The sequence below is a fragment of the Oryctolagus cuniculus genome, chromosome 4 (genome assembly GCF_051225735.1).
Source record: "Oryctolagus cuniculus isolate XC-2025 breed Fujian yellow rabbit chromosome 4, ASM5122573v1, whole genome shotgun sequence".
Taxonomy (NCBI): Eukaryota; Metazoa; Chordata; class Mammalia; order Lagomorpha; family Leporidae; genus Oryctolagus; species Oryctolagus cuniculus.
Window position 1 is genome coordinate 127,921,024 of NC_142870.1, and position 19,114 is coordinate 127,940,137.

General features: G+C 45.0%; 1 protein-coding gene and 1 long non-coding RNA gene across 2 annotated transcripts; one reads left to right on the forward strand and one right to left on the reverse strand.

The window, feature by feature from the left end:
* Window positions 1–4,652: 4,652 nt before the first annotated feature.
* Window positions 4,653–7,215, reverse strand: RAP2B (RAP2B, member of RAS oncogene family). Its single transcript, XM_070072619.2, has one exon. The coding sequence runs from the start codon at window positions 6,741–6,743 to the stop codon at window positions 6,192–6,194; it is 552 nt and encodes a 183-aa protein (XP_069928720.1). The 5' UTR covers window positions 6,744–7,215; the 3' UTR covers window positions 4,653–6,191.
* A 1,277-nt stretch (window positions 7,216–8,492) lies between these two features.
* LOC103350421 (uncharacterized) lies at window positions 8,493–18,187 on the forward strand. The gene is made up of 3 exons (XR_016232634.1): window positions 8,493–8,798; window positions 15,387–15,474; window positions 16,566–18,187. It is a non-coding gene; the product is annotated as an uncharacterized LOC103350421 (long non-coding RNA).
* The last annotated feature ends 927 nt before the right edge of the window (window positions 18,188–19,114 follow it).

Below are 19,114 nucleotides of genomic sequence, written 5' to 3' on the forward strand. Positions count from 1 at the left end.
ATGTTTGGTCAATTGAACCAGAAAGAAGGCTAAAGCTGTCCCCTCCAATTTACAAAACAGATGGACACTCACAATTCCAAAAAGCATAAGGCCATATTTTGCTTTTCCTGGACATACCAGTTAGCTCTTTCTCCTTCTTAAGACAAACAATGTTACTAAATTAAGGCTGTAGAAATTGTCATCCTATTATTCTTCCATTCGCTTAAGGAAAAATAGTACAGTTCTAATGAGTATTAGCTACCATTGGAATGAACTGTTAACTAATTCTGATTTTATTAGACATAGTAAATAATTTTGTAATATAAGACCCTTTTAAATATATTATTACAAAATAAATATAACATTAAGTTCAAACAACTTAACAAAATTGAGTAGTAGTAATCCATAGTGACAACAGAAATAATCAGAAAATGAAAGCCAAGAAAATACAGTAAACCAAAGCTTCATTATCCTATCATAAGCAATAATAGCCGTTTGATAATGGAGCCCACAAGAATGCTCATAGATTTCAAATCGCCAACCTTAAAGTGAACCTTAGTGTCAGAACAACATACAGGCAGATTTGTTTGCCAGACAGGAAAGCTAAACTTAAAAAAAAAAAAAAAGTTTGATTTTATATGTAGTTAGAAGACATGGTTAATTCCAAAGATTATCTTTACAACTCTATCATGGGTCGAGGAGACAAAACCTAACATTCTTCAGCCAACGTTATTCAGCTTCTATTACAATAAACTCACACTAACTTAACACTCCATATTCAACTCATTCAGCAAAAAGTAAGCTACCACAGTAAGCCATAGGCTGTTGTGCTATGAAAATAATAGTAAAGCACAAATAGGTTGAAATTAAAAATGTTTGCATCAAAAATATGTACTATTACTAATGGGGCAAAAACAAGCAAAGAACCCAAATCTAGAAAATATTAAATATGAAAAAGATTTGAGTCCAGTCCCTCATCCAAACATTATTAGTCTTAATACTTAAATAGCTATTACTCAGCCTATAACCTGGGACTGAACTCTGAATTATAAAGAAGTTTGAAATGAGCAGCTCCACAATGCATAATTAGATCTCGATTCATAGTTTCTTTAGAAGTCACTCACACTATCTTTAAAACCCAGATCTTTAACACAGATTTCTGGAAACTTTCACAGGAATTAAGATGTATAACAAAACAAGATGCATGGTACAGTTTTGGGGTATGTGTTTTTTTCTGAATGGACAATAATAGAACTACATGAGACTAAATTAACTAACACCTGGAAGTTTGTCTGAGAAACTGAGCATCTACCTATAAACACAGACATACACACGTACTTACCATGACCTACAGATTTAATTTTCTAACCCCTTTGTGTTTTTTAAGACTCCTTGTTTGGAAATATGAAATGCTGAATTCCTTATCTTTTAATCTTGTAGTTATGACAAAACAAATACAAGTTCTTACCAGTGTTCCTCTTGTCAAAGATACTCTTTTCAAATACAATTTTAGGGAGTTAGGGGAAGGTGTTCATTCTGATCTTTAGGCCATGCCCCTATTCCAGTCAGTTTCTCATTTACAGCCAACTTCTGAATTAACACCAAAACCCACAGCCAAATGGTACACATAATCTGAAAATAATCAAAAATTTGACCTACAACATACCTATCTTATTTTACATGCAACAGTTTCATATCTTGAAGTATAAATTGTGTTAACATCTTCAGTTGTAGATTTCAAGCGATGTTAGATTATTCTATGACTGTTGTAGATGGGACTCTTTAGTGTGTGCATGGGTCTTAAGTCTGTGTCTCTAAATGAAGTTGGTTCTCAGTACAGTGCTCATTTGCAGTTTGGACTAGATCATTGATTCTCAAAGTGTGGTCCCTGGAACAGCAACACCATCATCACCAAAAAAAAAAAAAAAAAAAAAAAAACATACTGAAGGAAAATCATGAGATTCTAGCACCATGTAAGAAATTGGAGCAAGGGCTCTGAATTAATGTGTTTTAACCTGTAGATTTTGCTATGTAGTCAAGTTTGAGAATCTCTAGACTAGCTGACCCCTAGAGTCTCTTCAAACCATCAAACTCTTTAATTAAAGTATCTCATCTAGAACCAAGACCGTGTTCTGTTAAATGCATTCAATCATGGCTTTTAGCCAACACAAAACACTAAAATCAAAAATACCATATTCCATAATATTGAAAACTTTGCTAGTTTCAGACAAAACTTATATTAGCAAACTTTTGTCAGTTAAGCAGACACTGTGACAAATGTTTGATACCATTTTAACAGCAGTGACTTTCAACAGAAATCTTGGTTCTCTTCATATTTATAACATAGAAACTTATCCCAGCTGTTGTGAAAAAAAGAAAGAATGCTTTTATGACAGTTAAGGTGCAGGCATTTTGCATCTACTTCTCAGGATCAGTTGCCGTATAGAACTTTTTTCCATTTTCAACATCCCTCCTGTGAGGAACACTGGAATAGAGCACAAGAGGGTACCCAGAAAAAAAAAAATATATCTGAACAGTTCAAATAAGTGAGGCATTTTAGGATTCCCACTTGCAAGAAAAATTAACACATCAGGAAGAATGAAGTTCCATACATTTAAGGAATTTTAACCTCGACTAGATCTGGCCCCACAATGTGATTCAATGAAATTTACTGCAACAGTCAGCAATGTGGAAATTATTTCATCTAAGCAATCCCAAAGAGGGAAACATTATACTTGGGATGACACCTTTAACTTTCCCCAGGCTTTTAGTAAAGGACAAAAAGAAACTTTTGAAATGAGGTAAAACCAAGACGACTGTCAGGGACCAAAAGGAAAAGCTGTTTTAAAAAACAGCAGGGGTCAAGTGTAAAAGTCAGCGTTTGCTCCCCCAGATAGACTCCTTTCCCACCCAATTTCTGTTTTGACAGGTGATTGCCTTGCAGCAAACCCCTCCCTCCCTGACTCACTTCCTCCAACACTCTTAAGTCAGCCTAAGGCTTCCTTGCAAACAAATGCTTTTATCTCTTCACACCATAATACCAGGAGTTCTCACTAGCCAAATAAACTGGCATAGTCTTCAAGAGCTGCTTTTTTCTCAAGAAAAAAATCTAGTTTCTTTCAATTTTGCCAAGAAAACAGTGGGGAATGTCAAAAACCTCAGAGCTACTATTTTTTCTGCTCTAGGTGCAGAAAAATTGCTTTCACTGAGAATCCAAAAGGCATTCTATTTTACAGTATTCAGTAAAAGCATATTAAAATCTTCAGTTCTGCCATCTTAGACCTCTAAAGAATTTAGTCATGCAAGTGACTAAATCCTGTGCGAAGGTGATTAATGCACCCACAACCTATTTCATTTCCCTTTCCAATTTTCCACTTCCAAATAATTCCTGTCAGTATATACATTTCTGAAATTAGTTAGATACTTGGCAGCATCTTATGTCAAAAGCTTCCAAAAAATAAAAAAATAAACACAATCACCAAATGTCTTTTAAAAAAATATCCTTCAGGCAGTACTTGACACATTGTCACAATTTTTCAACACTGTAGTCCCCCCTTAAGCCACTAAATTTACTCAAATCCAAAAATGAATCTTTGTCAAGGCCGAGGTTTGAGCAGTTTCTCAATTTCTACATTTAGAATACTTGTAATATTGCCTTCTAATTATGATTGATAGTAAAGGTGAGATCAGAGGTTTTAAAAAAAAATAGGTAATAGGATCAACACAGGCAAAATTCTCTGTTCTTCTACCCTAGGGAAATACTGAGATGCCCACTGGGCAAAAAGAAGAAAAAAGAAAAAGAAAATTCAGGCGAGATTTTACTACCCCTGTAAAGAAACATGTGTCCTGTAATTCCTTTTGGTTTTGTCAAGGAAATATATCCCTTTTTTTCCAAAAAGACTCTTTAGATTTCAGCTACACTTCACAGACCTAACGTATATCAGGTACGATTTATATACAACCACAGACTTTTTTTTATTCTACAGGCTATATTAGTGACTAAAGAACTCATTAACAAAAATAAGAAATAAAAGCTCACACTGCCTCCTACTGTTAGAAGCAAAGAGTTCAAATATGGTCCAGGAACTGCACAGTGTAAAGAAAGCAAAGTAACTGTCTTGGCCTGTTTTCTTCTTTTTCTTTTAAACCTAATAATCTATTTCTAAGCCAAAACTTGAAAGTGGTTGAGATGTCTAAGCCGTAAAAATACAATGCAAAAAAAAAGAAAAAAAAAAGGCACAAGATGTGACTTCAGAATTGGAAACCATCTTTCCCAAACATGCTTTGCACTTAATGTGTGGTTAAAAAAGAAAGAAAAATTAAAAAGTGCCATCCCACTTCCCCAGATGGATAAATGGTTCCTTCCCCAGGGCCAAGGCAGCAGCAGTTGGTTTCTCCCCTTCCCTACCTACAGGGAAGTGCTCTGTATCTGAGCCGGTTCAGCACAACTGCTCCTCAGGCAGTCAGGTGACCTGGCCAGACCCAGGGCTTCCTACACCTGGCAGATCTCCTCCCTATTTAAGTGAGAAGTAACATCACCAGCTTGTCACCAAGCTTCAAATTTTGGCAAACAACTCTGGAGAGCATCATGCACCTATACCTGTCCAACTCAGCCATGACACTGCATTAAATCGTTGAATACGAAACACAGAAACACAAACAATAATTCTGAGTTTGTTTCTTTTAAAATGACATTTGTATTAAAAGTCTTAAAACGAAGAGACAATGATGAAACACATGGAATTAAAAATTACAATTAGAATTCCCTTGGTACATCACAACAGTAAAATTTTGCTCTTTGCTTCTGGAGGTACACCCTATAACAGATAATTAAAAAAAGTAAAAATAATATAAAAAAGGAGCTAAATACCTGAACACTGGAACAAAATGAAGCCAAGAAAACAAACAAACAAAAAAAAGAAACCCATTGCAAAACATGGCAATTACATTTTAAAGGCTGAAAATAATAAAGAAATTCACTGAACAACAGGTCCTATTGTCCTGGCTCCTTCAGGAAGATTACTGAAAGGAAACTGAGAAGTGGTTGGGGGATAGCAGATTCTGGGGTATGATGGGAAGTTCACAGGTTGGCACCGGCTGGAACAGCTGAGTTTTGAAGGCACTCTGCAGACACAGGGGTGCTGGGGGCCCTGAATCACAATGACAAAGTCCTGGTACTGTATTTGTAAAAGCAAGTCATTAAAATCTGTTACTGCCAACCAAAAAAAAAAAAAAAAAAAAAAAGAAAGAAAAACCTAAAAGCTAAATTTATAAAACACACACGCGCGCACACACACACACACAAATAGTACACAAGAAAATGTGCAGATCTGTAACATTTTTTTTCACAGCTGATAAAAAAAAATACTACCATTCTCCCCCAGGCTCCCCTTTGATACAGTAGGTAAACAAAATAGATTTTTTTTTTCCACAAATATCAGCAGACACTTTCTGGCACCCCACACTGTATTGGCATCAGTGTTAACAGTCCCAGTTCAGATGTGCAATACTTCAGATTGGATACACTGTAACAAGAATCCAACTTTGCATAGACATCCTCAGAATCGCAATCAGTCACAGGGTCGCCCTTCCAAGCTGGCAGAAAAGGAACCCGATCTTAAATTCCAGCTACTCCTGGAAAACAAGGGAAAAACACACACACACAAACACACACAAAAGTTTCTTCCTCCTCCTTGCTCCTTCATATGGTTCTCCCGGACTTCCTTCCACGTATTTAAAACTTGGAACTAGAAAACAGTTGTTGTTACCCCCCCAACACACACACACACACAAAAACGGACACCCCCTCCTCCTCCTTCCCCGGCACTTCCTTCCCTTCCCCCCTTCCCCCATCTTTTTCCAGGCTGAAACTTTTGCTTGCCGGGTGGGTGTCAGACTGCCAATAACTGCGCCTTCGGGGGAGGGGGGAGGGGGGAGGGAACGGGCGTCAACCAAAATCAATGAGGAACGTACATGCTGCAAAGAGCCCCAATTTCCACCACGGTGTCGGCTGGGCAGGACGGGGCGCTCCCTCGGACACGGGGCGTGGAGGCCAGCGTGGGGGGGAGGGGGGGAGGCTCCTGGGGACGCCCTGGCCACTGCAAAGTCGTCTCCCATCTCAAAGCCGGACGAGAAATCCCACGGGGAGAGTCGGTGCGTTTGGCTTTTGTGCGCGGAGCGCGGCCCGGGGGGCGCGTGGCGGCCGCGGCGCCTCAGAGGATCACGCAGGCCGAGCAGCAGCCCTCGTCGCCGTTGGGCTGCGCCGCGTAGTTCATCTGCCGCACGATCTCGGCGAACAGCTCGTCCACCGAGGCTTTGTTTTTGGCCGACGTCTCCATGAAGGGGCAGCTCCACTCCTCGGCCAGGGCCTTGCCCTCGCCGTACGAGACCTCGCGCTCGCCTTCCAGGTCCACCTTGTTGCCCACCAGGATCATGGGCACGCGCTCGTACCGCTTCACGCGGATGATCTGGTCCCGCATGGGCTTGATGTCCTGGAAGCTCTGCTGGTTGACGAGGCTGTAGACGAGGATGAAGCCCTGGCCGTTCTTGATGTACAGGTCCCGCATGGACGCGAACTGCTCGGTGCCCGCCGTGTCCAGGATCTCCAGCACCGACGGCGACGAGTCCACCTCGATCTCCTTGCGGTAGAAGTCCTCGATGGTGGGGTCGTACTTCTCGATGAAGGAGCCCGTCACGAACTGCACGGTGAGCGCGGACTTGCCCACGCCTCCCGAGCCCAGCACCACCACTTTGTACTCTCTCATGGCTCCGTCAGCACTCGCCAGGCGCCCGCCGCGGCCCCGTCGGGGCTGCGCGCCGCGGAGGGCTGGGCTGGGCGGCCGGACCGCTCCGCCGCCTCAGCGCCGCAGGAGACACCCGGGAGACCGCGGCCGAGCGGCGCGGGGCGCGCGGATCTCCGAGCGGGGGCCGCGCGCCCGGCCGGCCGGCGGCGGCGGCGGCGGCGGCGCGTCCCTGGGGCGCGGGTCCGGGGCCCCGCAGCGGTCGGCGGCGGACCAGAGGACAATGCCGGCAGCCTAAGGCACGGCGACGGCTGCAGCCCCTCGTCGCGGCAGCCGGCAAGCGCTGGGCAGCGGTGGTGGCGGGCTGCGGAGGCGGCTGCTAATTGCGCGCCGGACCGGGACACTCGTGGCATGAGTCCCCGCGGAACGTGCGCCCACCACCGCGGCCCATCGCGCTCTCGCCTGCAGCCTCCGCGGGGCGAGGGCTTCCTACTCGCCGCGCGCAGCCCGGCCCTCCCCGCCCGCGCGAGCATGCCCAGTGCGCCGCAGGCCGCGCCCCGCCCGAGCGGCCGCTCCGGGTTTTCTGCGGGGCCGAGCCGAGAGGGCGGGGCTGGGGGCGGGGCTTGCGAGCGGAGTCGCCGGGAGTGGAGGCGGGGCGACGCGAGCTTGTGGGACTGCAGCAGGCACACTGCGGGGGAATGGGGCGGCAGAGGGGCTTGGCGTGCTCGAACGCGAGCGCTAAGGCCCGGCGAGCCAAGAGAGCGCGCTTGCGGAATCCCATGACCAAAGGCCGGTGCAGGCCGCCAGAAGCGCGGACCGCGGACCGGACCGCTGCAGGTGCGGGCTGGGCAGAGCAGCCCCCGAAGCCCTGGCAAAGCCCTTGGTAAGCCGTTGTCCCCGGAAACGCTGCTCCGCCAGTTCCCGGGACAGAGCGAACGGGGTGTAACTCTAGTGCCTTGGGTCACTGTCCCCATCCGAGAACAAACAGCTTCTGGGGAACCCGCGGCTCCATCCCAGCAGAGTCCCAGAGGGTCCCGCCCACCTCCTCCCCCACTGTGCTGCGGCCAAAACCCGGAGCCCGGATCTGACAGTGCCGGCGGCCCGCAGTTAGGGCATGCTCAGTCGGCAGAGCAGGTTTTTTGGGGCTTGGAAGTAGGAAGCTTGGTGCAGCTCACACCCACACGCCAGCTCAAATTACTTCTCCCAGACTCCGCACTCATTGGTCCCAGGACGTGAGTCGCACACCCCCGAAGGGCCTCCCATTGGCTGCCGCCAAGGGTCTCTCCGGTGCGGCTGCCTCATTGGCTGAAAAGTAGCCTCCGCCGGCGATTGGGTATTTATAGAGATTGAGCGGCGAGGTGGAGGCCCAGCTGTTCCTTCTCCGCGGCTCCCCGCCCCCTTCCTCCCACTCCCCCACCCCAACCCAGTCGTTTGGAAGCGGAGAGTGAAAAAAGGAATTTAGGCGGGGTGCGCAGAACTAAATATAGCCCTTTGTGGCTGTTTTCGAGAGCGTCTGACTCGCCCGGTCACGACTGTCCCGTCCAGGGTGCAGAAGGGGCTGGTGACAGTGGCCCGCGCGCGAGGACCTGCAAAGTTTGCCAGGGCTCCGCAGCGAGGGCGGCGGGGCTGCGATGAGCAACGGGCGCTGGAGGGCTAGGGGGGCTGCCCTGGCTTGCCTCTTCCCTAGCATCCTCGCTGTCGGGCGCGCAGTTGCTGGACTGGGCTCGGCTCGCGTCCCCGCTCCTGGGAGGAGCTGGGGAGCTGCCTCGACCTGCCCCGAGCCTGCGCGATGCCCGGCCGAGCAGAGGTGTCGGGACCTGCCCAGCAGACTTGGCCTTGGCAGTTGCGCCCCAGGGCGAGGGCGAGGGCGAGGGCGTGGGCAGGCAGCAGCGCTGCGTCAGCCCTGTCCTGCCTTTCTTAGCCGATGCCACCGCCCTCCGGTTTAAAACACCGGCATCACAGGGCTGAGCCGGGCCGGGCGGGGACTCCTGGTTTCAGTTCCCGGTGTGTCGTGACTCAACAGCCACGCTTTGCGAGTTCACCGTCTTCAAAGCCCTGCGCGTGGCGCGCACCCTGCAGGTCCGCGGCGAGAATGGCGAAGTGTGCACCTGCAACCCTGAGGGGAGACGGGGCGGGGGGGGGGGGGCTTTCACCTTGACCGTCAAGAGTGCCGGGATATAAATGTGCTTATATAACTGTCCAGAAGAACCTCTGCAAGGCACACTGACCTGGATGAACCCCAGCGGGCTATTCCCAGTGTCTAACCTCTGCCAGGCATTTTTGCATGCCTTGTTTCAGCTACTCCTCCTCCTCCTTACTGTTGTACTCTTTCTGAAGATGAGGAGACGGAAGCCCTGAGATACTGAGTCACTTGCCTGCAGAGTGTCAAAGCTGAGATTGCAACTCAGGAGTCTGGCTGCAGTCTGGCTTCGTGACCATTGGGCCGGTCCGCTTTCTCACAAGAACGTTCTCACATTACTCTTGCTCAGGTTCAGTCTAGTGGTGTGACCAGGCTGACGCATAAGCACAAGCCAGAGCACCTGTGCCCTGATCCGCCCTCTGGTTTTCAGGCAGTGCCAGTGTGCTTTATCCTAGGGTCAAGGTGGTGGCCCATATGGGGGCCGAGCCCTCCTGTAGACCAAACTCTGGATCGGCCAAACTCTGGCCTGGAATGCTCCACCTAAATGGTGCCAACCCCACCTCCAGGATCTTCTCAAGACTGAATTCCCTGCTGTGTCCCAGAGGTGGCTCTTTGTAGGAATATGGACAGAAGTTGGGCCTGTGGGTAGAGGTACACACTAAAGCTGCTCTGGGCACCTTCTAGTACAGGGAGAGGGGACAGCTGGGATCAGACTTAACTTTCCTGGCATCTTCCTGGCTGACTGTTGGGGCCATGGTGAGAGAAGGTTGGGACCCCAGGGTTCCAATTCTGCTGTGGTCTCTCTGTTGTAAAACAAAAGCAAAAAACCAAACAGCAGTTATCAAATAGAGATTTGATGAGTAGGTTCACCAGAGTCCAGGAATTTGTAATTCATACTTGGTTGTCCAGGTTGCTGTGGAGAGGTCTTTGTCATGGTGTGGGAATAGATAAGATTTTGTTTAAACGTCTGTTCTCTTGATCTGTAACATAATTAAATGAATGTCATGTGCAGCTCTATTCGTACCCTTGCCCACAGAGTTGGCAAGTTGAATGTGATGTAGCAGAAAATGCTTTGCTCTTAGAGGCCTGGTGTCTAATTCTCAATGATTGAATAGCAGCTATTTGAAGCCTTGAGCGACTCTCTTAAGCTCTCCTGACCTTAGTTTCTCTATCCATAAAATGATGAAAATCCAAAAAGTTCCTCTACCCACCTAGCTGCACAAGGAAGTTGGGAGAGAATCATATCACCAAGCCCCTCATCTTGCAGCATGGAGAGCTGAGCAGAATGAGGACCTTGGTATCCTACTTGTTCTTCCCATGGTGCCAGACTATCTATAATAATAATAGGTATGGAGCCGGCACTGTGGGATACTGGGCTAAGCCTCTGCCTGCGGTGCCAGCATCCCATATGGCTGCAGGTTCAAGTTCTGGCTGCTCCTCTTCTAATCCAGCTCTCTGATGTGGTCTGGGAAAGCAGCAGAAGAAGATGGACCAAGTTTTTGGGCCCCTGCACACATGTAGGAGACCCAAAAGAAGCTCCTGGCTACTGGCTTTGGATCAGCCCAACTCTGGCCATTGAGACCATTTAAGGAGTAAACCAGCAGATGGAAGACCATTCCGTCACTCCTTTCTATATGTAACTCTACCTTTCAAAATAAATAAGTAAAATCTTTAAAAATATATATAGATATAACTGATTTCAAAAAAATAACAAGTAGATCCGATACATGCGTCCAATTACTACCCAGCCCTAGCTGGGAGAGCTCATCCTGAAGATTACAAGTTACCATACAACTAGGTATTACTGAACCCTGTTGGCCTTGTTGGGACCAGAAATGTGCCACAGTTTGAGTACTTTCCATTAGGAATTCCTTTCAGTTATTATTATTATTATTAGAAAGAGTTAGAGAGAGAGGAGACACGGAGACAGAGAGAGATCTTCCATCCATTGGTTCACTCCCCAAATGGCTGCAACAGCCTGAGCTGGATCAGATTGAAGCTAGAAGCCAGAAGCTTCATCTGGGTCTCCCACATGGGTATAGGAACCCAAGCACTTGGGCCATCTTCCGCTGCTTTTCCAGGCACATTAGCAGGGAACTGGATCAGAAGTAGAGCAGCCAGGACCTGAAATGGCCCTACAGGTGGCTACTCGGCCGCATTAGGGATTCTTTTTTTTTTTTTTTTTTTTTTTTTTTGACAGGCAGAGTGGACGGTGAGAGAGAGAGAGACAGAGAGAAAGGTCTTCCTTTGCCGTTGGTTCACCCTCCAATGGCCGCCGCAGCAGGCGCGCTGCGGCCGGCACACCACGCTGATCTGATGGCAAGAGCCAGGTGCTTATCCTGCTCTCCCATGGCGTGCAGGGCCCAAGGACTTGGGCCATCCTCCACTGCACTCCCTGGCCACAGCAGAGAGCTAGCCTGGAAGAGGGGCAACCGGGACAGAATCCAGCGCCCTGACCGGCACTAGAACCTGGTGTGCCGGTGCCACAAGGCGGAGGATTAGCCTAGTGAGCCGCGGCACTGGCCCATTAGGGATTCTTTAACAATAATTTGTGTTATACTCACATGGTCTCCCACAGAAAGGGGCTCTGAGATTCAAAATAATGCAAAGAAGGGCTGGCTTTGAGGCCTGGTAGGTTTAGCATCTGCCTGGGTGCTGGTTTGTGTTCTGGCTGCTCCACTTTTGATCCAGCTCCCTGCTGATGACCTGGGAAAGTAGTAGAGGATGGCTCAAGTGCTTGGGCCTCTTGCACCCATGTAGAAGACCTGGAAGAAGCTCCTGGCTCCTGGCTTCAGATAGGCTCAGTTCTGACCATTGCATCCATTTAAGGAGTGAGCCAGAGGATCTCTCTCTCTTCCTCTCTCTCTCTCTAACTCTACCTCTCAAGTAAATAAATAAATATTTTTAAAAAATGATGCAAAAAATTGTTAATGAAAAAATTTCTGTGGCTGGTCACTTCTTCCTGTGATAATTGGTAGGAATCTTTTTGTAAACACTTGCAGAATGAAACATTTTCTGACTGTGCCGTTATTAATTACATGTCTAAATCTGGTCACTTTAAGTACCAGATGAGTTATGTAAAGGTGGGGCCGATGGCTGGTTTATTTCTACAGCCCTATCTGTTCCTCACAACATTTAGTTCAACACGAGGTCCTCAATATTTATTGGTGAATATATGAATGATACTTCATTATTTTCCCAAACTCTGTCTATGGTGAAAGATTGTAGCAGTCCTTGGTGAGATACCAGGTTTCCTGGATCCATAGGGTATCCATAGGATACCTTTCTTTCAGTCCCCTGAGTCATAAAGGTACTGGAGCTGTCAAAGCCTGGTCTTAATTGGGTAGCAAGAATCAGTGCTATCTTAGGGAAAGATACCAGAGCTTCCAATGGGTGAATGCTTGCCCTGAGGATGACTTAACATTTTCAGATCACAGGAAAAGGCATTTTGGGGAAACAATCTAAAGGAAAAGCTACCAGGTGAGAACAGCTTTACCTTGGTCACTGAATGGTGCCTTAATGGGGACTCCATCTGTAAGCTTTGCTCTGAGTGCTATTGTTCAGCTGCTTGCAAGACACTGGGGTTGGGCTTTCAAAGAATTAGCTTTGTTTGCACATGCACTCTTTAAATCCTCAAGAAAATAAGTTCTCACCTGTGTCTTCATTTATGTAAGTAAGTAAAGGTTCATTTCACAACATTCACAGTTTAGCTAGTGGCACCTATTAGATAAACCAGAAAGTCTAAAAACACCAAGGGGAAGTTGACAGTGACTGTGTATCATCATTTTAAAGTGAAAGCAAGAATATAGGATTGTGTTTGCAGTATTTATTCAGTAACTGAAAATGTTATAAGCACATACCCACTAGCAGATTTAGGCTGTTTTGTTTTATGAGTGTCCTTTTTCATTGTTGTTGTTCTAATTTAAAAGGCAGCAAGACAGAAAAAGAGAAAGAGGAGAGGGATCTCCCAGATGGTGGTTCACTCTGCACAATAGCCAGAGCTGTTCCAGGCTGAAGGCTGGAGCTCAGAACACTATCTGGGTATCCTACATGGGTGGCAAGAGTTTATTTGAGCCATGATCTGCCCTGTCCTAGGTGTACATTAGCAGGAAGCTGGAATCAAAAGTGGAGTCAGGGCCGGCGCCATGGCTCACTAGGCTAATCCTCCACCTGCGGCACTGGCACACCGGGTTCTAGTCCCGGTCAGGGCGCCGGTTCTGCCCCGGTTGCTCCTCTTCCAGTCCAGCTCTCTGCTGTGGCCCAGGAGTGCAGTGGAGGATGGCCCAAGTGCTTGGGCCCTGCACCGCATGGGAGACCAGGAGAAGCACTTGGCTCCTGGCTTCAGATCAGCGTGGTGCGCCGGCCACAGCGCGCCGGCCACGGCAGCCATTGGAGGGTGAACCAACAGCAAAAGGAAGACCTTTCTCTCTGTCTCTCTCTCTCACTGTCCACTCTGCCTGTCAAAAAAACAAAAGTGGAGTCAGGACTTTTACGCAGGCACTCTGATGTGGGATGCAACTATTGCCAGATAGTGTCTTAACTGCTATACCAAATAGCTGCTCCAGTAGACCTTTCTCCAGGAGTGCCTCTAAGAATATTCTGTAAGTTAACTGAACTGTGATCATTGTTTGGATTATACGTGGGTAGCCAACATATTACATGTTGTTTCTTTCTTTTTTTTTTTTTTTTTTTTTTGACAGGCAGAGTGGACGGTGAGAGAGAGAGAGACAGAGAGAAAGGTCTTCCTTTGCCATTGGTTCACCCTCCAATGGCCACGCGCTGCGGCCTGCGCACCACGCTGATCTGATGGCAGGAGCCAGGTACTTCTGGTCTCCCATGAGGGTGCAGGGCCCAAGGACTTGGGCCATCCTCCACTGCACTCCCTGGCCACAGCAGAGAGCTGGCCTGGAAGAGGGGCAACCGGGACAGAATCCGGCGCCCCAACCGGGACTAGAACCCGGTGTGCCGGCGCCGCAAGGCGGAGAATTAGCCTAGTGAGCCGGGGCACCAGCCGACATGTTGTTTCATACAGTTACATCCTACTCAGATTTGGGACAACCGTTTTATACAAATAATGATTTTAACTACTTGTAATGACATACTCTATCTTTGTATCTTAAAAATGTCCTCAGATCCTAAGATAACCAAAAAGAGACACAGATCTGTCAGGTTTTATAATTGCTGCTCTATCCTCAATACTCCTGGTCCCCTTTCCTATTTTTATTATTCCTTCAAGAAAACTATGTAACAGACTCTTAAATTTTACAGCAAATAACCTCTTTAAATTTGTCAACATTTTTACATATTTTGGATATGCAGAAAAAAATCAAAATCGGTATTGTCTCAGGGCCTGTGAGGTGGAGTAGTTGGCTGAGTCACTGCTTACAACACTGGCATTCCTTATGGATGTCTGTTAGAGTCTGACTGCTCCACTTTTGATCTAGCTTCCTACCAGTGTGTCTGGGAAAACAGTGCAAGATGGCCCAAGTGCTTGGGTCTCTGCACCTACATTGGAGACTCAGAAGAAGCTCCTGGCTCCTTGCTTTGGCCTGGTCCAGTCCCAGCCACTGTGGCCATTTCGGGAGCTAATCAGCTGATGGAAGATCTCTGTATCTCCCCACCCCTCTCTCTCTGCAACTCTGCAGTTCAAATTTAAAAAAAAAAATAATGACACTTTAAAATATTGTCTCAAGGCTGTTTATCAGTTTAGCATTGAATAGTGATGTCAACATATAAATGAATATGCTGTGTTATTTTTGACAATAAAAACCAGTCATTTCTCCCTAACAAAATTTCCCTGGGCTAAAAATGTCACACAGGCCTAGACTAATACCTCATAACCTGTTCCCTCTGTCAGGGTTCTATTATAAACTGTTTCCTAAGCTCTTACTAACGGTTTGGTATATTTTCATTCTTTTACCTGATTTTAGAAAGAAAGATCTTTTTAAAGACAGGAGAATGTCCTTCCTCCCTCAGCTAAATGATCTGACCTTTTCTGTCTGGTCTCAGATTTGCCTGAGACACTGATGTGTAGAGAAAAGAACGCAACTCGCTTATTGCACAACTTTTACATGATGAATGTACTCCCACTCAAGGGAAATTTGAGAGAGATTTCATTGATCCTCGTTGTCTTAGTTGAAGCACAATTTCAAATCCCACTCTGCTTTGGAGTTGTCTCTTTAGACCCTTCTGTTCCAGAAAGCCAAATATAGCAAGAATGGAAGAAATTGCTCAGCTCTGTTATATAGACTTCTTCTCTCCCTATCTTTCCTCTCACCAACCACTAGATTCTAAGAGCTCCTTGTCCCCTTGCAGGGACAACGGTGTCCAGCACATCCCTTGATGCACAATTGAAATGTATCGCCCCTTTTGCAGCAGTGGTTCCAATATGTCTTGCAGACTTTGTGGTTTGGATGGAGACAGTGAGATCCTGTATCAGGGGAAAGGAAGTTTTCTTTGTAAATGATCAGCAGCAACAGGGTTTGGTTTAAGGAATCTGCCTAATGGGGGTTCTGTTTTCCTGGCAGTTAAATAATCTAGCAATCAGAAGATAGAGGGAAGACTCTGCATATGGGGGCTTGGGAAGATAACACAGAACTTCAGAATGCAGTCTAGGTAAGTAATTTGGTGGTTGTGACATTCTGTTCCAGTCTGGCTGTCTGCAACTCTTGAAGGTTTTTAAAAATCTTTGTTAAAACTTGTATATAAAAGAGAACTTATTACTCTATTATTTGACTGTTGTAATATACGCATATTACCATAAAATATAAAAACTGCATTCTTTCCTTTAAGGGATTTATATCCTTACAAAAAGCGTTACTGCCTTATCCAGTGTACCTTTATGAAATTAAAGAGGCGTGGTCCTGGAAAACTGATAAAATTTTTCAGTGTTTCATATAAGCTAAATGTTCTAAATAAACCATTCAAAATTTATCTATAACAGGCCAAATAATAAATGTTTCAGACTTTGCAGGCCATCGCATCTTTGTTGCAAGTAGTCTGTCCTTGCAGCAGGAAAGCAGCTACAGACAGTATGTAAATAAAAGGGCATGGCTGCGCTCCAGAACACTTTTTTAGAGAAACAGGTGGTGGGTTGCATTTGGCCCACAGACTCATAGTTTGCCAATATTTAAGCCATGTATCGAGGGAAAAAAATCTTCATGTATTTCTGGAGGCTCTTTTAATCAAAATGAAGTACTAGTGCTCATTTGTCTTGAGATGTCATCGTACTCTAGGCCATAAGCTATAGTAAAATAACATTCAAATAGTGAATAGATACTAACAGATATGACTATGATTCCATATAATTTATGAAATGTTCATATGCTATTTTTACACCAATCATGTAAAATATTAACAGTTAAGTAAGTTATCAGTGGTATTTTCTTAGACCTTTTGTCTCATGGAATTTCTTATACTGGAATTTTTGATTATGTTTTATAATATATAAGGGGATATTAGTCCTATGTCAGTCAAGTGCCTTGCAAATAATTTTATCATGCTGCTAGGGTCTTTCATTTGTTTATGACTTTTTATTGAGATTTAACATAATAGTCCATTTTGAATTTATTGATCTTTTCTTTTATGGTTTTCCTTTATAAAATTCATGCCACAAATAGGAAAGCATCTCACACTTCAAGGTATTTTGTACAGCTAGTTTTCTTCTAGCATTTTTATGATTTTTGTTTGTTTGTGGTTACTTTCAGTTTCTTTTTCAACTGAAAAGAGAACATCAGCAGCGACTAACTGCTACCACAGAAGAGAACTCCTTCGAAGTCTCTGAGCACAGGGTGAGACTGAGGCAGCATCCACCCTTTTGAACAGGAAGGAAGCATCAAGAGACCGAAAAACATAAGCTGAGGCGGTAAAGAGCTGAGAGAGTTCAAGCTAAAATAACCTCTTCTCCATAATTACAAATGGCAACACATCTGCTGAAGGAGGGAGGCCTGAGAGGGGATCTGAGTAGAAATGAAACTGTTTCTAACCACAATGGTGCTGCCTGCGTCATGGAGTTCCTAGGCTAGTTAATGTGAAGATGCCAGTTCACCTTTGTTCAGTTATTAAGGGGATATTGGTAATCCCCTTAAGTTTGTCCAATCAGATTCTTTTAAAATTTCTATAACCTTTTTCTAACCACATACAAATATGAGGATACTTCAAAAAGTTTGCAGAGAAATGGAATTAAAAGTATGAGTTTTAAGACCAGTGTTTGGGGGCAAGCGCCATGGCTCACTTGGTTAATCCTCCGCCTGCAGTGCAGGCATCCCATGTGGACGCCATGTTCTAGTCCCAGTTGCTCCTCTTCCAGTCCAGCTCTCTGTTGTGGCCCAGGAAGGCAGTGGAAGATGGCCCCTGCTTGGGCCCCTGCACCCGCATGGGAGACCAGGAGGAAGCACCTGGCTCCTGGATTCGGATCGGTGCAGCATGCCGGCTGTAGTGACCATTTGGGGGGTGAACCAACAGAAGGAAAACCTTTCTTTCTGTCTCTCTCTCTCACTGTCTAACTCTATCTGTCCAAAAAAAAAACAAAAAACAAAAAAACCAGTGCTTGATGTAGTGATTAAATCACCACTTGGTACAGCCACATCCTATATCAGTATCTAGGTTCAAGTTCTAGCTTACCTTTCCATACCAGCATCCCTACTAGTGTACATCCTAGGAGTTAGGAGATGATGGTTCAAATATTTGGATCTATGACACCTGTGTGGAAGACCTAAATTGAGTTCCTGGCTTTGACCTGACATGGTTTTGACTTGACATGCTGTTGTAGGCATTTGGGGGAGTGAACCAGCAGGAGGGATAGATAGATCTCTCCCTCTCTCTCTCTTCTCTCTACCAATCAAATAAATAAATAACTAGTTTTTAAAATATGAGTTTATGTTGGTGCAAAACTTTTTGAAATCTAGGCATAGTTTTTTTGCATGAATGTTATCTCATACTTTAAATTCCATTTTCCATAAACTTCTTGAGGTAGATTCATGCATAATTATTAAATGAACTGCATATTTCCCATATGCCCTTACCCTTAGTGAAAATACACATGTCAATCTATGACTCATGTAATTAAAAATTCCATTACTAATGGGAAATTAAATGAATTAATAAAACTATCTTACCTACGTAGTCTCTTGAGTTTCTTTCTGTAACATGTTAAATTACAATAAAGCCTTGGCTACCTAAAACCTCAGAAAATGAATCATTTTTGCTAGTTGAAAATCTGTCTAGAAAATGTTGCTGCTGTCTGATGTTATAATAAGTGCTATCTAAATTTGAAATGTACAGGAAATACTGAAAGAATAAATTAAAAACACAGTAACTGAAAACTTAACATTTTGGTTTATAATCCTCTTGTCTTTTAATCATGTAATTATTGTATACATTCCACAAGTCCTGGATTCTGATGACTGTTTTAACTTATAGCTCCACTGAGGCCTCAGGTATTCTGTAAATTACTGCCCAAGGAATAAGAGATTATATAAGAGAGATCAATATCTATTTGATGAATAATTTTCCTCTCTCATTTAATGGTTTTTGAAGGGAGTTTTTGATCTCTTGCTAAAGTGGCTGCAATGCTACTGGGGTCCATAGTTGCCTAGGAAGTTGCTTTCTTGATAAATTCCCTGAAAGTTTACTGGTTTGGGGTTGTTTTCCTGTTTATCCCAAAGGTGGGAGAAAGGATGTTCAGGTTCATGACCCCTGGGGCTGCATAACACGGCTGCCTGTCTGCCCAATTAATTAGAAAATAAAGCCTTCAGCTGCATTCTCCCAAACAGTTTGGTCACTGTCCAGAAACGATCTTCCTCTTTGTGGCAAACATTGCCCTTTGATGTGTCAGCAACGAGCAAAGCCCCAGCAGTGACTTCTGCATCACTAACACATTTCTGCTGTCTTTGTCAATTTGCACTCAGGCTTCTATCTCTGCTGTCCCAAGTTTCCAGAGGCTTAAAAGAAACTTGCCCCATGCTCTTTCCAAAGTATATTTCAGCATGTTAGAGAAATATTCTCAAAACTGCCAAGTCTTTAGCAGGAAAAAAAAAAAAAAAAAGATAACTTTTGCTGACATGATCTCAGGCCAAAATTTCCTCTTAACTGTTCTTAGAGTTTGAATTGAATGGAACAGCAGGCATAAGCAATATGTAAAATTGTATATTTGCTTTAATAATGGAATGAGAATTCCTGAACATTACATGCCTGATAAATCTACTTTTTCATTAAACCTCATATGCAGTAGAATTTCCTATCTTGAATAACATTT